Source organism: Ambystoma mexicanum, chromosome 1p (genome assembly GCF_040938575.1).
Source record: "Ambystoma mexicanum isolate Mex_15411 chromosome 1p, UKY_AmexF1_1, whole genome shotgun sequence".
In the NCBI taxonomy this organism is placed as follows: domain Eukaryota; kingdom Metazoa; phylum Chordata; class Amphibia; order Caudata; family Ambystomatidae; genus Ambystoma; species Ambystoma mexicanum.
This window is the reverse complement of record NC_090921.1, coordinates 132,121,611-132,141,709: the sequence shown is the minus strand read 5'-3', so window position 1 is coordinate 132,141,709 and position 20,099 is coordinate 132,121,611. Positions and strand designations below refer to the sequence as shown.

The 20,099-nt window shown below is 54.7% G+C and overlaps 1 protein-coding gene across 2 annotated transcripts in view; it reads right to left on the bottom strand.

Annotated features, from left to right (window-relative positions):
* The window catches only part of NYAP1 (neuronal tyrosine phosphorylated phosphoinositide-3-kinase adaptor 1), a 664,093-nt gene that overhangs the window by 56,243 nt on the left and 587,751 nt on the right, over positions 1 to 20,099 (bottom strand). For both annotated transcript variants that reach the window (XM_069644964.1, XM_069644956.1), the window contains one exon: positions 1,723 to 1,929. In XM_069644964.1, the coding sequence (XP_069501065.1) occupies positions 1,723 to 1,929 (207 nt within the window). The remainder of the gene's footprint in view (positions 1 to 1,722; positions 1,930 to 20,099) is intronic.

The window sequence follows — 20,099 nt, the reverse complement described above, 5'->3', positions numbered from 1 at the left end:
CACGTATGGAAAATCATAACTTGGCAGTAACTCTGGAAATGTGCGTGCGAGCCCACTTGAAATGTTTCTGCACCCCACTACATAGATTACGTGCACCCCTACACATTACATCAGAACCCCGATTGAGTACACGCACCCCCTAATCCAACATATGATTCCACCTGTGGGCTGAAAATCCTACGCACAAATGTACTTACACCAGCCTTCCGATGGGGGATCCTTTGAAGGACTTGTGTGGGCATTTCCCAGCAGAGACATTGCGCAATCAATTCCATGAACACATCTCTCGCCGCGCAATAGTGGGCGTGCGAGGGAATGCCCGCAGTCTGTTCTCGGAATACCCACTTCTTCGCAAGTTAGTCCCAATTTCTGGTGTTCCGCCCCCTTCAATGCCATCTGCGGAGGCCACACTCACCCTCTGCTCGGAGTCTCGCGCAAGGGCCTCGACGGCTCGCACAGGGGTGCCAGGCCAGCGCGGAATCGATGCAAGTCTAGGAAAAATGCAGCGAATTCCATTCCATGAATCAACAAACAGAGGTGTGCGTGCAGATTGGCCGCAGATTAGGTGCAAGTAGCCTATTTTCTGAGCTATAATTCCATGAATCAGCCCCCATCTGTTTTTTGGACCCACAGAGGCCTCTTGAATAAATGTATACACTGCCTCTCCATGCGTTCTTCTGTAACATGCTTGCAACCTCTTGGCCACACTTTTAGGACCTGTTCAATAATTATATTTGTCTGCTCGTCACCACAGAGCTTTCCCCAGAATCTACTCCAGAACTGGGTCAGTAGGCGCAAACCGGGGGCAATGAGATATACATGGGAGAGAACCTAAAGTAGGGGTGTGAAACCGGCCAATGAGAGGGACTTTGAGGCAAATCAGGGGCAATGGGACCTGGCATCTATAGTAAGTGGATAAGTTATCCTTTCCCTTACAGAATTGCTTGTAAATTCTATGGCTTTTAAAAATGTATTTTCAACCAAACAAATGAGCTGTAACATGCAAAGTTTTGGCTTGCACGTTCTTAAGGCTCAGACTGGCCTCTAGCGTAATTGTAATTGGTTATTTATTAATACCCCGAAATTTCTAAGCGCAGAACCGGGGATCGGACCTATGTTCCTCCACGTTGTTTTGCTTCCAAGCCAAGCCTGTTGCCCCTGAGCTATCCTCTATAGATCAGTATCCTAAGTGCAGGTCCAACCTTCTAGTGTGGGCCAGTTTAATGAACTACTTCATTATGCGGCAAGTAGTTTTGACCAGCGTTGTTGAACAAAAAATGTTTAAATTTACAATTTGCAACATATTTACTAAAAAGCTCCGTATTGTCTTCTACTCAACCAGCCTTTCACAAAAGGGATAGACCGCTATTTGCAACCACAGGCCACATTCTCATTGGTGCCCGAACCAATTTAATGCACCAGTCCGACCCTGATTGTCTCCTAGCATAAAATACCTGAAAAGGTGTGTCCCTTAGCTGGACAGGTTTGGCCACATGTGTGCCTTTGATCATCTGATGTTCTTTCCTGTTCCCCTGCTTTTGCACCTACATGAGACCAGAACCTTTGATTAGTAGCACCCAAAAATGTAAGACTAATTAATCACATTATAGATTTTCCTAGACTATTTAGGTCTGACAGTTGTGAATGTTCGCTAAATGCATGGTTTTCCCCGGCCACAAAATGGAAGCCATTTTCTGACACGTGAGCACGCACAGTACGCACCTCCACTTCGATGGCACGCAGGGAATGTCTGACATGGGATGGGAACCCCACTCCTGCCTGCCAGCTTGGCTCCAATGCTGTCCAGACTGTGCTGCGTCCGGACTGGTATTCCCGACTGTGAGGCGCTGTGGTTGGCCTTCTCGTCCCTTTCCATTTTGGCGGTGGAGTCAGGGGTGCCGTTCCAGGCTCGTGTTCCATCCGAGGCCTCTGTACGAATAAGAAAAGAGGAGGATGAGAAAAGTGGAAACTAAACGGCGAGACCTCAAAAAAATAGATTACCATAAATTGCTTTGAAGTGATTTCACAAGAAGAAGAAAACTCATGAATTGCATTAGGAATGAACCTCCAGGCACTTACTCCTTTTACTTTTGAATCAGAGGTTCCTTCAGACAACAGCTCTGTTTAGAGACTTTTTCCACCATGTTAAGCAAGCAATGACATAACAGGCACAGGCCCTTCCTGAACCTCTTCCATACAAACTGCCCTATTCAACTAAACACGATTACATGTACTCCTAATGCTTTTGCACACATGCAAAAAATGTATCCACTTGAACTGTATGTAACTAAGTAAGCAACTCTGTAACCAGCGCCACCATGCCTTCGGTCTGATGTGCGCTTAACAAATGCGAATAAATAAATAAATAAATAAATAAGAACAACCTGCTGCTAATACTCAATATGGAAATTGATTGAAGCCCACACTCCTGTGAGAGATTGCTGAGCATTCTGGGAAAGTGCCCCTACACTGACAATTGTACAATGTATGATAGGTCATAAAGATGCACACATTTTAAGAAATGAAAATGTAACATGGCCGGATTCCAGTGCGTTGAGTTGATTTTTCAAAAGAGTGGCGGCCATCTGGCGTCAAACTCACGTGGCAATGATGGTACACAAATTGGGTGCTACCTCAGTAATCTCTATTGTCAGGTCTCATTGCTATGGCCAGAAGTGTGGTGACTAATTGAGATCCTAAATCTTGCCCTAAGACCATGATCTCAGAAACAGGAGATTATGGCCCTGGTCACGCCCATATTAGTTCGAGGCGGGCATGGGGACCCGATATTATCCCTAATCTGTGATCCCGAAAGAAAGGAATAACCTGTGCCCGATCATCTACCCTACAGTCTGTGTTCCCAGAAGATGGGAATAGCCTGTGCCCCATCTTCTACCCTGCGGTCTGGGGTCCCGGAAAAGGGGAAAATGCTGTGCCTTCTCATCTACCCTGCAGTGTGTGCTAAAGGAAGATGGGAGCATCCTGTGCCCCCCCGCCCCATCAGCCCTGCAGTCTGGGGTCCCAGAAGATGGGAACATCCTGTGCCCCCTCATCTACCCGGCAGTCTGGGGTTCCAGGAGATGGGAACATCCTGTAACCCCTCATCTACCCGCAGTCTGGGGTCCCGGAAGATGGGAACATCCTGTAACCCCTCATATACCTGCAGTCTGGGGTCCCGGAAGATGGGAACATCCTGTAACCCCTCATCTACTCGCAGTCTGGGGTCCCAGAAGATGGGAACATCCTGTGCCCCCCATCAAACTTGCAGTCTGGGGTCCCAGGAGATGGGAACATCCTGTGTCCCCCCATCTACCCTGCAGTCTCGGGTGCTGGAAAATGGGAAAATCCTGTGCCTCCTCATCTATCCTGCAGTCTGGGGTGCTGGAAGATAGGAACATCCTGGGCCCCTTCATTGATCCTGCAGTCTGCGGTGCTGTAAGATGGGAACATTCTGGCCCCCCATCTACCCTGTAGTCTGGGGTGCTGGAAGATGGGAATATCCTGTGCCCTCTCATCTATCCTGCAGTCTGGGGTGCTGGAAGATGGGAACATCATGTGCCCCTTCATCGGTCCTGCAGTCTGCAGTGCTGGAAGATGGGAACATTCTGGCCCCCCATCTACCCTGCAGTCTCGGGTGCTGGAAAATGGGAAAATCCTGTGCCTCCTCATCTATCCTGCAGTCTGGGGTGCTGGAAGATAGGAACATCCTGGGCCCCTTCATTGATCCTGCAGTCTGCGGTGCTGGAAGATGGGAACATTCTGGCCCCCCATCTACCCTGTATTCTGGGGTGCTGGAAGATGGGAATATCCTGTGCCCTCTCATCTATCCTGCAGTCTGGGGTGCTGGAAGATGGGAACATTATGTGCCCCATCATCAACTCTGCTCTCTGGGGTCCTAGAACTTGGAGTTACTCCTTGCATCTTGAACCTTCTGCTCTAGCATCCATGGAGGTCTGGATTGAGAAAAATTGCCACCCAATAGTTTTTTTAAAACTGTTTCTGTGGTTAGGTTTACTAAGAATCCTAGTACGTTACAGAAAATCATTACAGATAATATGACATAGATTAATACAAAATAAAATGACAACAAGAATAAATTCAACAATTCTGTAGCATTGCACTTATAGTAAAAATCCAGGCCTTAAATCTTAGAAATATAATTGATTGTAGCTGTAAAAATGGCTGCTTGATTGATAACTGCACTGTATTCTTTTTTTTAAATTATGATTATTGTTCTTTTATAACACACTTACAGGGTAATTCATAGAATCCAGCGCACAAGTAGCGCACGCGGCTGGCGCACAGCGTGCGCCTGCGATAGTCTGCGCCAGGCACGTGCGCTAAAACTGATTTCCGCGCACAGCGTATTCATGGATTTCATGCTCCCAAACCAGCCGTGGCGCAGAGAATCGCAGCGAGCCTGCAGCAGCGCCAGTAACGCCCGCAAGAACGCCCTCGCGCAAGGAAAAGCCATCAAAATCGCTAAATCATCGCTAAGGGCTGCGCTAACCCTGGACCACTTCACAGGGCAGGCAAACAAGGAAAGCAAAGCGGGCAATCTTCAAATCAGGAGTACGCGGGAAGTTCTACACGCGACTAGGCAGGGAACGTGAATTACAGGGGTACGCGGGAATTATCACACGCGAACATCCAGGGAACGCGTATTACAGGGGTACGCGTGAAGTAGAACACGCGATAGGCCAGGGAACGTGTATTACAGGGGTACGCGTGAAGTAGAACACGCGATAGGCCAGGGAACGTGTATTACAGGGGTACGCGGGAATCATCACACGCGAACAGCCAGGGTGCGTGTATTACAGGGGTAGCGGGAAGTTCAACACGCGATTGGCCAGGGTACGTGTATTACAGGGGTACGCGTGAAGTAGAACACGCGATAGGCCAGGGAACGTGTATTACAGGGGTACGCGGGAATTATCACACGCGAACAGCCAGGGTGCGTGTATTACAGGGGTAGCGGGAAGTTCAACACGCGATTGGCCAGGGAACGTGTATTACAGGGGTACGCGTGAAGTAGAACACGCGATAGGCCAGGGAACGTGTATCACAGGGGTACGCGGGAATTATCACACGCGAACAGCCAGGGTGCGTGTATTACAGGGGTAGCGGGAAGTTCAACACGCGATTGGCCAGGGTACGTGTATTACAGGGGTGCGTGGGAATTATCACACGCGAATAGGCTGGGTGGGCCCTCACAGGTGTACCCTGTACACCCTCCACGGCCCCTGCAGGCAGCCCACAAAACAGGGGACTACCCTGCACACCTGATCATGTCCCCCTGCACCCCCATCCACCAGGGGCACCCTCCACCAGGCCCCCACCCATGTCTCCCACCACCCCCACCCCCCAGCAGTGCAGGGGCACCTGCCAGCAGGCCCCCACCCATGTCTACCACCACCCCCACCCCCCATCCACCAGGGGCACCCTCCACCAGGCCCCCACCCATGTCTCCCACCACCCCCACCCACCGGCACTGTGGGGCACGTGGCCAGCAGGCAGTCAGGCAGCAGCAGATGGCAGGTGGGAGCGTGCTCAGGGCTCTGGGGGACTGTAATTTGGCCTCCTGGCCAGGAGCGTGGTCTTTCGTGTTTGAACGCGTGGACAGCCTGATAGGGAGTGATTTTGCACGTGAAAACCCCACACTCAGCGAATCGCGCGAAAAACCGTCACCAGCATATGTGCGTCTATAGTTACCTGCACGGGCAGTGTCAAAGCGTGTGATTGGTGAAAATGGATCTACACGCAGGAGTGACAAAGCGTGTGATTGGTGAAAATGGATCTACACGCAGGAGTGACAAAGCGTGTGATTGGTGAAAAGTGAGCTACACGCAGGAGTGTCAAAGCGTGTGATTGGTGAAAAAGGATCCACACGCAGAAGTGACAAAGCGTGTGATTGGTGAACATGGGCCAAGCACGTACACGCCGTAAGTGACGCTGTACGTGTGGGCCTGTATATAAGGTAGTGTAGAACACCATTTCCCTGTACGTGCTTTTCGTGGAGAGCGAGTGGGTGAATTCTGTACTTCTTGTCGTTTCACACGCGATTTACTTCACGGCGTTTCCAGTTCGTACTCCCTGTTACCTCTGACAGCTTTTTCTCTTTTTCCTCTTGTACTGGTTTACCTGGGCCTGTTCCCTCAAACAGTGTCCCCTTCTACTGTTGTCCTGTCTCCTCAGACAGCGTACACATCTTCTTTTGGCGGGGGTGTTGCCAACCAAACGCGCTCATTTTTCACGCTCTTTTACCTGGCAGACGGTGAGTCACGCACGTATCTAACTTCTGTGCTTGCCCCGTGTGTAGCCTACCCCTTCAGAGGTCATTCTAGGCTGCGTGTGACACGCATACGTTCATTGTGTTACTGGATGCCACAGCGTAGTGCAGGGTTTTCCATCAGCACACGTGGTCTAGGGGGGGTATTGTGCACGTTCCTTAACTTTTCTGGGGTGCCTGTGCGTTGCGTGACCCGTCATCTTTCCCCAGGGGTGTCATATAGCCTTGCCACTGCACTAGGGTACGAATACCATCTGGTACCCAACCCCTTTGACACCCAATTGCCCAGGACAATTGTGCACACCGACTCCCATACGCACAATAACATCAGTGCCATGGTTGGGAGGCGTGCAAGCCGTAAGGGTGGCAAAGGTGGCCGAGCCACACGTGGTGGCCGTGGAGGATCCACTAGGGGACGTGGTTGTGACTTGCAGGGTGCCCCTGTCCCCCCCAGTCTGGAGGACCAGTCAGGGACACCCATGCCCCCCCCCCCAGTTGAGGGTCATGTGGCTGATACCAACCCTGATCAGCCCTTGTCGGACCAGCCCATTGTGGCACCAGACCTGTCCGAGGGTGATCCCATCGCTGACATCCAGGTCAGCAGGTCCACTGCACGTGCACCGGTGCACATTGGTGTCATCAGGGCACGCGCATCTATGCCAGATAGGTCATCTGCTGGCCCCCGTAGCCAGGGTGTGGCTCCATCCACCCCTCCTCTCATACACCCTGCCAAGACTGTGTCGGTCCTAGTTCATGCACCTCAGATCAGGCCTGACCCCATCCCACTACCCCCAATGCCTGCACCTACTCCCATGCTGAGTGTGCAATCCCACACACCCAGTACTGAGTCCACCACGGCTCCTGCCCCTAGTGTCCACAGCGGCGTAGGACACTCTGGATCCCCACCCCCTTCCAAGCGCAAGAGGAAGAGTGCACGTCCGGCACAGGCTGATGCCCCAGGCACGGCTGCACAGTCCGGCCCATCAAGGAAGCCAAGCTTCACAGACGCCGAACTGAATGCACTTGTTCAGTATGTGTCAGATCATGATAGGGAAATGGTCATCGTTGCAGGGTCCAAGACCACACATGCCAGACGCCAGGCACACTGGCAGACCATTGCTGACAGAATAAGTGCCCTTGGAGTAGTGAGGCGCACAGCTAGTGATTGCCAGAAGCGCTGGAATGACCTTAAGCGCAGGGCAAAGGATAAGCTGGCCTCAAGTCATGCCGCAACCTTGGTGACTGGAGGTGGGTCCCCAGCACAGGAAATAGAACTCACACCACACGAGTCCGTAGCTGGATCCTACGTCACCGAGGGACAACTCCAAGGCGTGGGAGATCTCCCTGATTACGAGGCATCATCCGGTGAGTGCACATGCATGTGTGCATTATCCATGTGCATGGTGTGTGTGTGAAGCATTCATGTTGGGTGCCTGTCAAGGGGGTGTGTGGCAGAGTTGATAGTGGCACCCATGTGCCTCATCCAGTATGTTCAGTGCAACACCATCTGCCCACAGCACTATCCCAACTGGCAACAGTGCACATATGGCCCTACACCATGGAAGTTGCCCTTGAATTGTCATTTTGTCACTACATTGTTGCTCAGACTCCCCTGTCTATTCATCTGATGTCTTACATACCATTCCTATACTTTCCCCCAGCCATTCAAGTTTCATCTTCACATGCCTGACATGCAATGATACCACATGCTAATGCGTCCTCTGTATATAAATGCCAACCAACATGCTGTCATACTGTGGATGTTGCCTTGACATCCACCTCCTACCTGTGTGCTTTGGTACCGTCTGGTTTCGAGCCCCATTCCCTCACACTCCATGCTGCTCTTCATGGTCTATCTTCCCTGACTTCTACAGTTCAGACCATCGTGCCCTACTCACGACACCTGCTTGCTAACAGTCATATGAGGGCACCCTGCCCTCCAATGCGACCCACCCTATTGCTGACAAGTGCATCTGAGCCTACTCAAAGCTAACTCTCACTGACATCTGCTCATACATGCCTTTGCCTGTCCCATAGACCCTTCACATGGTCCCTGTCCTCTCTCCTTGCTCCTCTTCCACCATCAATGGTGGGACCCGTTGGGGTGTACTCCTGGCCTCCTTCCAATCCTCAGAGGCCACAATTGATGTGCATGGTAATGGGAGCATCTCAGTCCAAGGCCCTTAGGCCAACCTCATTCTCCTTGAGAAATGCTACCCACATCTCATCAACTTCCTTTCCTCTCCTGCTGTCCCCCCTCCTCTCTCCTCATCAATCCTGCACTGCCTCCCTGCACCCTCCCATGATCCTTCTCCGCCTCCCACTCCAACTCCTACACATGCTGCACCTCTGATCTCTAGCACTCCCCGTAAGTCCTCCAAGGCTGTCAACCTCCTCCACAATTACACTCCTTTCACTGCGGCTGCATCAGGCATTCCTCCGATATCTGTCACTTACATGAGGTTATGCACCTTGACATCCTTGGTCTCATGGAAACATGTCTGACGGCCAGCTCTGTCTGCATCCTTCACACACTCCTACCTGATGTTCAGGAGACCCTCTCCCTGGCCCGCCACTACTGTGCAGGGGGGGTGTGCCCTTGGCTTCCCTGAGGGTATTCCTGCCACTGTCACTCCTACTTAGACCTACTCCACTCTGGAATGGCTTGTGTGACGTCTCTCTCTACCACACCTTGACATTCACAAACTGTGCGTACTGTGTCTGGGAAAACTGGTCAAATGTACTACTTCCTTTCTGAGTGTCCTCACCTCTCCTCCTCACTCATGTCCCCAGACACAGAAATCCTCTTCCTTGGTGCTGTACGCATCCACCTGCATGCTTGTTGACCCCCCCACGTGACCTTTCTGTGACCTCAGCAACTCCCTCTCACCCTCTAGACTCCCGTCTGTCCCTACTCATTCTGCAGGGCACACTCTTGATGCTCTGATCTCATCTGACTTTCCCCTCTCCGTCCATCTCTGCACTCCTCTCTCCTGGAGTGATCACATTCTCCTCTCCTCCCAGCTCACCCTCACCACCCCACAGGCAAAGCCACCCTCACCACTGTCACACACCTTCTTGGTATTCCAACCCATGAAGTGTGTGTCAGTCGAGGCTCATGCTGCCAAGATCTCCCCCCCATCCAGCTCCCCCTTAGGCTCACTCCCATCCTGACAGGGCCCACTCCATGCTCCACTCTATGTCAGGTACACTGGATGTCTTTGCCACGGTCATGACCACCTGTCTGAAGCCCCATGCCAATGCAGAGTCCTGGCATGACTCGGATCTTGTGAACCCAGACCACAGGTGCCGGGTGGCAGAGAGGGAATGTCCTGCATCATGCTCATCCTCTGGCAAACTGGCCTGCCACATGCTCCAAAGGCAATAGCGCCTCACCCTTTTCACCAAGATGAGATCCCCAATCCAAGGGCACATATCTGCGGCATGTGACAACTCTGCAGGACACATAGAAATCTGCAAGGACCTTGCCGAGCCAGATGCAGTGTGTACCTCCCCTGTCCCCTCCGAGCCCACAGCACTGCATGATTGTATCTGTACCCCTATAGGCCACCCCCCCAGCACTTGTCTGCGCCTAACACCATCTGCCCTTGACGTTAAGTCCTACTTACCTTGTACAGCACTTCCAGCCGCCACTTCCCCTTGCACTTCATTGTGCCACCCACCCCTGCACTTGCGTGACATGAATGACACCAGCACCAGTAGGATTGTTGACTGGCATCCCCTTCTGCCCCACCACCCCTCAGTGCTCCGCTGTACCTTCATACATTTCTGGACCGGTGCTTCACGAATGCTATATGATTCCTTTACAGGTGATGGGGAGGTGGAATCTCATTGTTTACTGCATTTTGTTGATGTAGACAAGGCACTGTGCATCGTGGCCAATTTGGACTAGCAGATCCATGTACAACATGTTAACTTATTGATGTGATGATGCAATGTCAGGACCAGAGTGGTTGAAATCCAAAAAAGTTGCCCTCCTCTCCCTCTTCACTTGGTGGCTATGTCACATGCCATGTGTGTGATGGCATGTGCCTTTGACATGGCAATCACCGGCCAATGTGTGATGGCAGTGCTAGGCAGCATGGTGAGCAGGCGTTGCTCTCCAATCTGTACATTGTATGCCCTGAGCCTCCCCTACAGACCCAGTGATGGTGAATGCATAGGAGGTCTCCCAGTCATGTGGGACATGTGTCGTAGAACTACTGCCTCTGTTGTTCATCAGCCCTTGTTGCATGCCATGGTGCTAATGCCTGTTTCCATTTTTCTCTTTCATGTCTTTGCAGGGGACGAAGCACTTGTTGATGCTGGGGATGTGGTGGTTGAGCCGTCCCAGGAGGGCAACCCGGGCCGACCTTCCACAAGTGAGGGACGTGGTGTGTTTGTGGGTGAAAACCCACAAGTGCTGCAGGTCGTGCTATCGAGGGGTGTCTCTGGGGGTTCCTCCCCCGAGCAGTATTCAGGTGTAGACTCGGAGGATGACACCTATGTGCAGTCGCAGGTGAGTGTTCTTGGGAGAGAATCTCCTCTGTCCGACCCACCTGCAGCCGGGCCATTGCCCTCAATGGGGATGTCAGTGTCGGCAGCTCAGCCTCCGGTGGTTACGGATGCAGGGCCACACCACACAATCTCTGATCCTGTTCCTGGGGCTGCAGATCAGAGAGGGAATGCAGTCCTGCAGCCTGAGGCCTTGCCGGCACAGCAAGGCGCAGTCCGCCTTGCCCCAGGCAGGTGTGGTGCCCGTCAACGTGGTGGCCGTATGCCACCTGGCAATACCGCTTGGGAGCAATCCATCTACGGTATGGCCAACCAACAGGCAGCATCATCCGAGATGATTGCACAGGCCATGGATAGGGTGGCCACTTCCATTGTCCCCCCAGAAAGGCTGATGGAGCGACTGGAGCAGGCTACAGAGTCCATCTGCCAGGCACACAGGGAGGATATGTTGGCGTCCAACATGGACAGGCGGGCGGCACTGGCGACTCTGCGGGAATCACTTTCCATGGAGTCCCAGCGCCACAGGGAAGGCCTGAGGGAAGAATTCCATCACCTCAGGTCGACCCTGTTAGAGCTTGAGGCTTCATCCCATAGAAGGACAGAGGAGCAGCTGGAGCGTCTGACACGGACGCTCTCGGCCGAGATGCAGGCAACTCGTGCAGAGGTCAGGTCATCCCGGAAGTTACTGCATGGGGACCTCCGCATGATTACAACCCAGAACCAGAACTACCAGACCCGCCTGCTTGCAGCCATGGAGGAGCAAACTCGTGCTTTGCGTGGGCTGCCTCCCATTGTCACACCATCTTCTGAGGCAGCTCCCCCACCTCCTGAGTCAGCTGCAGGGTCTGGCCAGAGCGATAGCGACTCATCTCCCACAACAGAGTAGCCGTGTGGGCCACGAGCCTATGGGGTGTTTTAGTTTCCCATGATCCACACAGGTGGATTGTGGCGTGCATCCTGTCCTCGGACCTCATAGGTGGCCCCCCCCCCCGCTGGCCCTTTCATGGCCATTTTTTCTCAATATTTTTTTTTCTTTTCCAAGAGTGTTGCCTTGTGTGTGTACCTGGGCATACACTGTATTGTGGCTGGGCACATGCAGGCTTGTCCTGAGTTTGGTTTCGATGCTTGGGTAGCAGACATCCACACCCCTCCTGCTTCCGTTTCCATGGGCTTGCAAAGGGTATGCCCAAGTGACAGCAAATTACACGGTGACATTGGACTCCCATGAGCTGTTGGCCAGTCCATAGTCAATACTGTGTAGACATTCATAGTGTACATTGTTGTTGCACCTAACTATGCATGATGGTTTGATATGTGCCTCTACTTACATATGTTGCTCATGTTTTGCAGGTATTTCACACAGTTCTTCACACGGGCATACTCTCTGGAGTCAGACTACATGTCGGTAGATGTGCACTGACACTTTTGCGTGGCGCCATCACTGTACATCTGGACGGTGAGGACATACCAGCAGAATCAGGTAATGAGACTACCATTGATTACATGCATTGTGTCTTGTTTGGGTGGGCTTCAGGGTGGGTTGGTGTGTAATTTGATTGAAATTACTCTTACACAGGTGTGTAGTAGTGGCTCCAGCGCGGTTAGCTGTTCAAGTGCGGCTATGTACCATTTGGGGCACTGCTATTTGTGACACCGGTGTCATGTTGTGATGGCCAGTTTGTTTGCTCTCACATACCATGACATGGTGTCCTCAGTGGCGGGACTGTGAAGGGAATGGGTGACATGGCAATGTTGTCATGTAGTGAATCGCCTGTGGCAATGCATATTTGATTGATGGAGTTGTGTCTTTTCGTTGTGATGCATTGCTGGTGTATGTGTAGGTAGGGGTGCACACATAGTGACACTTCCATGTTAACAATCTCAGGCTGAAGTGTATCTGACAGTTTATTGTCAAGTAATTTTGTGACATTGTCAGGTAGTGTCATCATTGATTGTCAGATGGTATGTGCCAGAGCAGTGTGCACTAGCCAGCACTGTGATTCCTAGGTGAAGAAGTTGGCCACCAGTTGCGTACGGGCTGCCTCCCCCCGTGCCCTTTCCCCTCCCATGCGCAGCGGGCGTGCATGTGGTTGTGGATGTGGGGGCACCACCATGTCCACGGGCAGGCCCCGGCGTGTTGCAACGTTGTGCAGGACACATGCTGCCACTATGATCCTGCACACTATTCGGGGAGCATATAACAGCTGCCCGCCAGAACGGTCAAGGGAGCGAAAGCGTGACTTCAGCACTCCGAATGTGCGCTCCACTATGCCCCGTGTTGCAATGTGGGCTGTGTTGTACCTTACCTTGGGTGGCGTGGTGGGGTTCCGGATTGGGGTCATCATGTGGGGGCTGATAGGGTAGGCACTGTCCCCTGCGGAGGTGGTGATGGGTATCATTAGTGGTGTTGTGTCATGACCCAGTATCTGACATGCATGCATGTGCAGTGGCATTCATGCTCACCAAGCAGCCATGTATCTCCATGCTGGCCAGCCTCTAGGTCCCGGCATAGGGTAGACATTCTGTAGATGAAGCTGTCGTGGGTGGACCCGGGATAGTTGGCATATACTGATGTGATTATTCCCTTGGCATTGCATACAACTTGCACGTTGATGGAATGCCAGTGCTTGCGGTTTCTATAGATGTGCTCTGTTGCCCTGGGTGGACGTAGAGCCACATGTGTGCAGTCAATTGCACCAAGCACTTTGGGGAATTGACCCACACCATAGAATTCCTGGATGCACGTCCGCCTTTCTGCATGAGTCCTGGGGAGATATATGTGCCTGCGGACTGATGGCCGTGCAGTGATGATGTTCAAGACCTGGTGTAGGCAGCGTGACTGCGTGGCCTGTGACACACCACCCACTATGGCACTTGTCCGCTGAAAGGATCCAGTGGCCAAGAAGTGCAGTACATTCAGGACCTTCTGCAGGGGGCTGAGTGCTTGGGAGCACAGGGTGGGTGATGTGAGGTCATCCTCCCACTCACTGACCAGGTCCAGTATGATGTGTGCTGGAAACCTGTACCTCCCATACACCTGGTCATCAGGCATCCCGAATAGGCTGGTTCTGGGTGTGAATATTCTGGCCCTGACTCTCCTCCTCCTCCTCCTTTGGTAGCCCACTGCCACTGCTGCTAGGAACGGTATGTTCATCCTGGCATCTGGCTTGTTTATTGATAAGTGCGCAAATTAATGCCTTGCGCGTGTTCTAGGCGAGCGTGTGACCCTCGCACCCCTGGAATCTAGTTCCCACTCCAATAGCGTGTGGAAATTCCCACGCAGCAGGCATACAGGTGCGCTGACGTACTTGCGTGTGTAAGTGCCCGCGCACTCCTGAAATACACGTACATAGGCCAATGGCGTGTACGCGCACTTTTGGCCAATTACACGCGATGTAATACACGTACATTGGCCAATCGCGTGTACGCGCACTTTTGGCCAATTACACGCGATGACACTCTGACGTGCAGTATTTCCACGTGTGCTCCGTCATCACGTGCTGAGTGGGGAACGCCCGTGCGGATCACGTCAGACGCGCTTACGTGGTGAGGGACTCTGGTCCAATAGAATCGCGTATGCGTGCTGACGCACTTACGCGCTAAGGCCCTTTCCTCGGATTTCACGCTGACGTGCAGGAATTTCACGTGCCAAATCACTCCGTATCAAGCTGGCCACCCGAAAACACACGGAACACCACGCTCCTGCCCAGAAGGCCGAGTTACTGCCCCCCCAGTGCCCTGAGCAGCCTCCCACGTGCTATCTGCTGCTGCCTGCCTGCCTGCCTGCCTGCTGCCACCGTGCCCTGCCATTTGGTGCCTGCACATCAGCCATCTGCAGGGGTCCAGTTGCTGTGTCCACCCCTGCTGGAACTGAAGACTCCCAACTGGGATTACATCGCTCCACAGCCCAGCCCCAGGACCCAGTTGCCCACCCACACCTGCCTCTGGGGTTGCCATGTCGGGCACTTCGACATCTGGCACCAGTGGCAACCCCAGGCCAGAGGGGCAGAGGGGCACCAGCTTCACTGCCACCAAAGTTGGTGTCCTGGTGGAGCATGTCCTGGGGCAGTATGATGCCCTCTTTGGATCGTCCTGCGCCAGCAAGGAAGGACGGGAGAGGATCTGGGCCGACTGTGTGGTTGCCATCAACGCGGAGGGGGTGGCAACCCGCAACGTCCAGAAGATCAAGAAGCGCTGGGAGGACTTGAGGTCCAGGACCCTTGTGAAGGCCCGGCGCCTCGTGGAGGGGGGCCGGGGCCGCATGAGTTCCATCCAGAAGAGGGTCCTGGAACGCGTACGCCCAGCGCTCCACGCCCAGGTCCTTGAGAGGGAGGCCCGTCTGGAGTTGAGCGGTAAGTGTGCAAGCATTACTGTGTGAGACAGGGCATGTTGCGGTGTGCTGGTTCTATGATACTTGCCTGTATGTGTGCCATGGGCCATGTATGCATGTATGTGTGCAGGGACATCATGGTAATGCATGTGCGACCAGTGATGTGTGACCCACATGGTTGTTGCATGTGTTGAAATGTGGCATGGGGAGCCCTATGCAGATTTAGGACATGAGAGCATGCCAGTCTCTGTACCTGGACATGGATGGGGGTGAAGGATGGGTGCTGATGCCAGGTACATATATGGTAGCCATGTCTGTGTGCCTGACCTGCGTGTCTGTGACTTGTGCATGCCATGGATGCATGACACATGTGTGTGACAATGCACAGATTCTGTGACGCACCCAACTTACCCTTGTTTCGCCTGTGTTCGTTGTGTTTGGGGCCAGATGGATGTGACTGAGGTGAAGTGTGTGCATGTGATATGCATGAGCCATGATGCATGTGAGTTACATATCATTGAATGTTTCAAGAGTCAATTGGACATGCATGGAAATGTGCATGGCATGCACCATGCCTGTTACTGTGTGTGTTTTGCCTGGACTGACCCATGTGTTGTGGAGGGACATGATGGAAGTGTACTTTGACAGGGGTGCTCATCTGCTATTGCTTCCTGTCTAGGGGACCATTTTACAGTAGCCTGATGCTTGTGTCCTTTGTCTCCCTCTACGCAGCGGCTAGTGAAGAAGAGGGCGGAGACGGCGCTGTGGAGCAAGGCGGCGGGGATGCCCCCACGGCTGCAGCGGAAGGGGTGGGTGAGCCCCCACAGGGGCCTGCTACGGCGGGAGACGGTGAGGAGCCATCCAGGTTGGTGGTTTGCACAGAGGAGGAGGAGGCCGACACTGGTGCACACATGGGGCCTGGTGGGAGCATCCCTGCTGGTGCAAGTGGTGCAGTCCAGGGCCAGGGGCAGGAGGCAGCACAGGTCACCGTGGTGGTGCCTGTGCATGTCGCTGTCCCTGACCCTGTGAGTGCACCACCATGCACCAGCAGGGATGCCCCGTCCCAGGCCCGTCCGCAGGTAGTGGGGATGTCCATGTCAACTGACTCCCCTCCACCTGCGGCCGTGGGAACCCCTGGCCGCGTGGAGCAGGTCCTGATTGGGGTCGCGATGCGCACGGCTGTGATTCGTGATGACGTGCGTGCTTCCCGGGAGGAGCACGCACGTCATCACGAAGTGCACCGTGCCGACGTGGCCCAATTGGGATCGGCCATGTTCGGGGGGTTCCTGCATGTGTTGGCCAATCTGACGGCCCTCTCCTCCTCTGTGCAGGCTATCCACCGGTCGTTCTCCTTGCCGTCTTCCGGCCCAGATGCCACCATGGCCCCCTGTGGACCTGCCCCGACCAATGCAGCCAGCTCGGTGGGGATCCCATCCCTGCCACAGTTGGGAGTCGGAGGTCCAGCAGGGGTGGACGACACAGCAAGTGGACCCCAGCAGATGGAAGATGTGCCGGCATCATCGGGCAGGGCACGTGCACGACGGCGTCGGTGGTTACCATCAGCCTGGATGCCGTCGTGCTGGCAGAGGCAGTGGCGTCGGAGGCAGCAGCGGGCTCGACGTGGGAGGCATCATGGCTCAGGGCCATCAAGATCAGAGGGGCAGGCATCGGCCGGAGGGCAGGGCAACCCTGGCATGGCGGTGTGTTCCGTGTGGGAGGAGTTTGGCCAGCGGATAGGTGCGGAGCGGCAGCGGGCGGAAGAGGAGCGGCTCGCCATGGCCAGGGCGGAGATCTCCATGCGTCGGGCATTGAGGCGGGCTGAGTGCCTCGAGGAGGCTCGCAGGGATTTTGGTGAGCACATGGGGTTGTCCCTGCGAGACCTCGGGGCCAGGACAGAGTCCCGCCTCCAGGACATTGACATGGAGTTCGAGGATGCCCTGGCCAGCATCACCAAGTGAGCCGCAGGACTAGCCCACTGCCTTTGTATATAGTTTTTTAGTTAGTTAGTGCTAGGTTTCCTTTATTTATTTTTATTATTTTGGACCGCTCGGACAATGGCCACTTTTTTGTACATATTTATTTTATTAGTTAGTATTAGGTTTCATTTGTGGTGTTGGGCTCATGGACCCTGGAACATTCCTGTATATATTGTTATATTTTGGGAGATACATTTTTTAATTTTTTTATTGTTTACACCATGACGTAATGGTTTTTCTTTGATTTCCTACTACATGGTTTTGCTTTGGACAAATTCTATTGATTTTTTAATCCTTTGTTTTTTGGTTTATCATTTTTGTTCTCGGACATGGACCTTTTATTTACTTTGCCACATAGTTGTATGTTTTATTGGTTTACTTGATTTTTGTTTTTAATACATTTTTATATTATCTTACACTTGTGTTATTTTCTCTTTGGTTTCTTACATGTCATGATATGGGTTTTGACATTCACTTGCACCCATTGTGTATGTGTGTGTGACGGACATGTGTTCTTTTGCATACTTGCCTTTGGGGTTGTGTCATGTGATTGCATTCACTATGTGGGTGCATGCAATCCTTGCCTGGGTGTTTGTGCTGGGTATGCTGGCCATTACTGCCATGATTGTGTATCGTCAGGACCTGGGGCCAGGGGGACATGGGTGGGGGCCTGCTGGCAGGTTCCCCACAGTGCTGGGGGTGGGGGTGGTGGGAGACATGGGTTGGACACGGGTGGGGGCCTGCTGGCAGGTTCCCCACAGTGCTGGGGGTGGGGGTGGTGGGAGACATGGGTGGGGGCCTGGTGGAGGGTGTCCCTGGTGGATGGGGGGTGGGGGTGGTGGGAGACATGGGTGGGGGCCTGGTGGAGGGTGCCCCTGGTGGATGGGGGGTGGGGGTGGTGGGAGACATGGGTTGGACATGGGTGGAGGCCTGCTGGCAGGTTCCCCACAGTGCTGGGGGTGGTGGGAGACATGGGTGGGGGCCTGGTGGAGGGTGTCCCTGGTGTATGGGGGGTTGGATGTGGTGGGAGACATGGGTGGGGGCCTGGTGGAGGGTGTCCCTGGTGGATGGGGGGTGGGGGTGGTGGGAGACATGGGTGGGGGCCTGGTGGAGGGTGTCCCTGGTGGATGGGGGGTGGGGGTGGTGGGAGACATGGGTGGGGGCCTGGTGGAGGGTGCCCCTGGGGGGTGGGGGGTGGGGGTGGTGGGAGACATGGGTGGGGGCCTGGTGGAGGGTGTCCCTGGTGGATGGGGGGTGGGGGTGGTGGGAGACATGGGTTGGACATGGGTGGGGGCCTGCTGGCAGGTTCCCCACAGTGCTGGGGGTGGGGGTGGTGGGAGACATGGGTTGGACATGGGTGGGGGCCTGCTGGCAGGTTCCCCACAGTGCTGGGGGTGGTGGGAGACATGGGTGGGGGCCTGGTGGAGGGTGTCCCTGGTGGCTGGGGGGTGGGGGTGGTGGGAGACATGGGTGGGGGCCTGGTGGAGGGTGTCCCTGGTGGATGGGGGGTGGGGGTGGTGGGAGACATGGGTGGGGGCCTGGTGGAGGGTGTCCCTGGTGGATGGGGGGTGGGGGTGGTGGGAGACATGGGTGGGGGCCTGGTGGAGGGTGCCCCTGGGGGGTGGGGGGTGGGGGTGGTGGGAGACATGGGTGGGGGCCTGGTGGAGGGTGTCCCTGGTGGATGGGGGGTGGGGGTGGTGGGAGACATGGGTTGGACATGGGTGGGGGCCTGCTGGCAGGTTCCCCACAGTGCTGGGGGTGGGGGTGGTGGGAGACATGGGTGGGGGCCTGGTGGAGGGTGCTCCTGGGGGGTGGGGGGTGGGGGTGGTGGGAGACATGGGTGGGGGCCTGGTGGAGGGTGTCCCTGGTGGATGGGGGGTGGGGGTGGTGGGAGACATGGGTGGGGGCCTGGTGGAGGGTGTCCCTGGTGGATGGGGGGTGGGGGTGGTGGGAGACATGAGCAGGTGTGCAGGGTAGTTCCCTGTGGTGTGTGCTGCCTGCAGGGGCCGTGGAGGGTGTACAGGTAATGCCTGGGAGCACACAGCCAATTCGCGTGTGGGACTTCCCGCGCACCCCTGAAATCCACGTACCCGGCCATATCGCGTGTGGGACTTCCCGCGCACCCCTGCAATCCACGTACCCTGCCATATCGCGTGTGGAACTTCCCGCGCACCCCTGAAATCCACGTACCCTGCCATATCGCGTGTGGAACTTCCCGCGCACCCCTGAAATCCACGTACCCGGCCATATCGCGTGTGGGACTTCCCGCGCACCCCTGAAATCCACGTACCCGGCCATATCGCGTGTGGAACTTCCCGCGCACCCCTGAAATCCACGTACCCGGCCATATTGCGTGTGGAACTTCCCGCGCACCCCCGAAATCCACGTACCCGGCCATATCGCGTGTGGAACTTCCCGCGCACCCCTGAAATCCACGTACCCGGCCATATCGCGTGTGGGACTTCCCGCGCACCCCTGAAATCCACGTACCCGGCCATATCGCGTGTGGAACTTCCCGCGCACCCCTGAAATCCACGTACCCGGCCATATCGCGTGTGGAACTTCCCGCGCACCCCTGAAATCCACGTACCCGGCCATATCGCGTGTGGAACTTCCCGCGCACCCCTGAAATCCACGTACCCGGCCATATCGCGTGTGGAACTTCCCGCGCACCCCTGAAATCCACGTACCCGGCCATATCGCGTGTGGGACTTCCCGCGCACACCTGAAATCCACGTACCCTGCCATATCGCGTGTGGAACTTCCCGCGCACCCCTGAAATCCACGTACCCTGCCATATCGCGTGTGGAACTTCCCGCGCACCCCTGCAATCCACGTACCCTGACTAATCGCGTGTGGTACTTCCCGCGCACCCCTGAAATCCACGTAGCCGGCCATATCGCGTGTGGAACTTCCCGCGCACCCCTGCAATCCACGTACCCTGACTAATCGCGTGTGGAACTTCCCGCGCACCCCTGAAATCCACGTA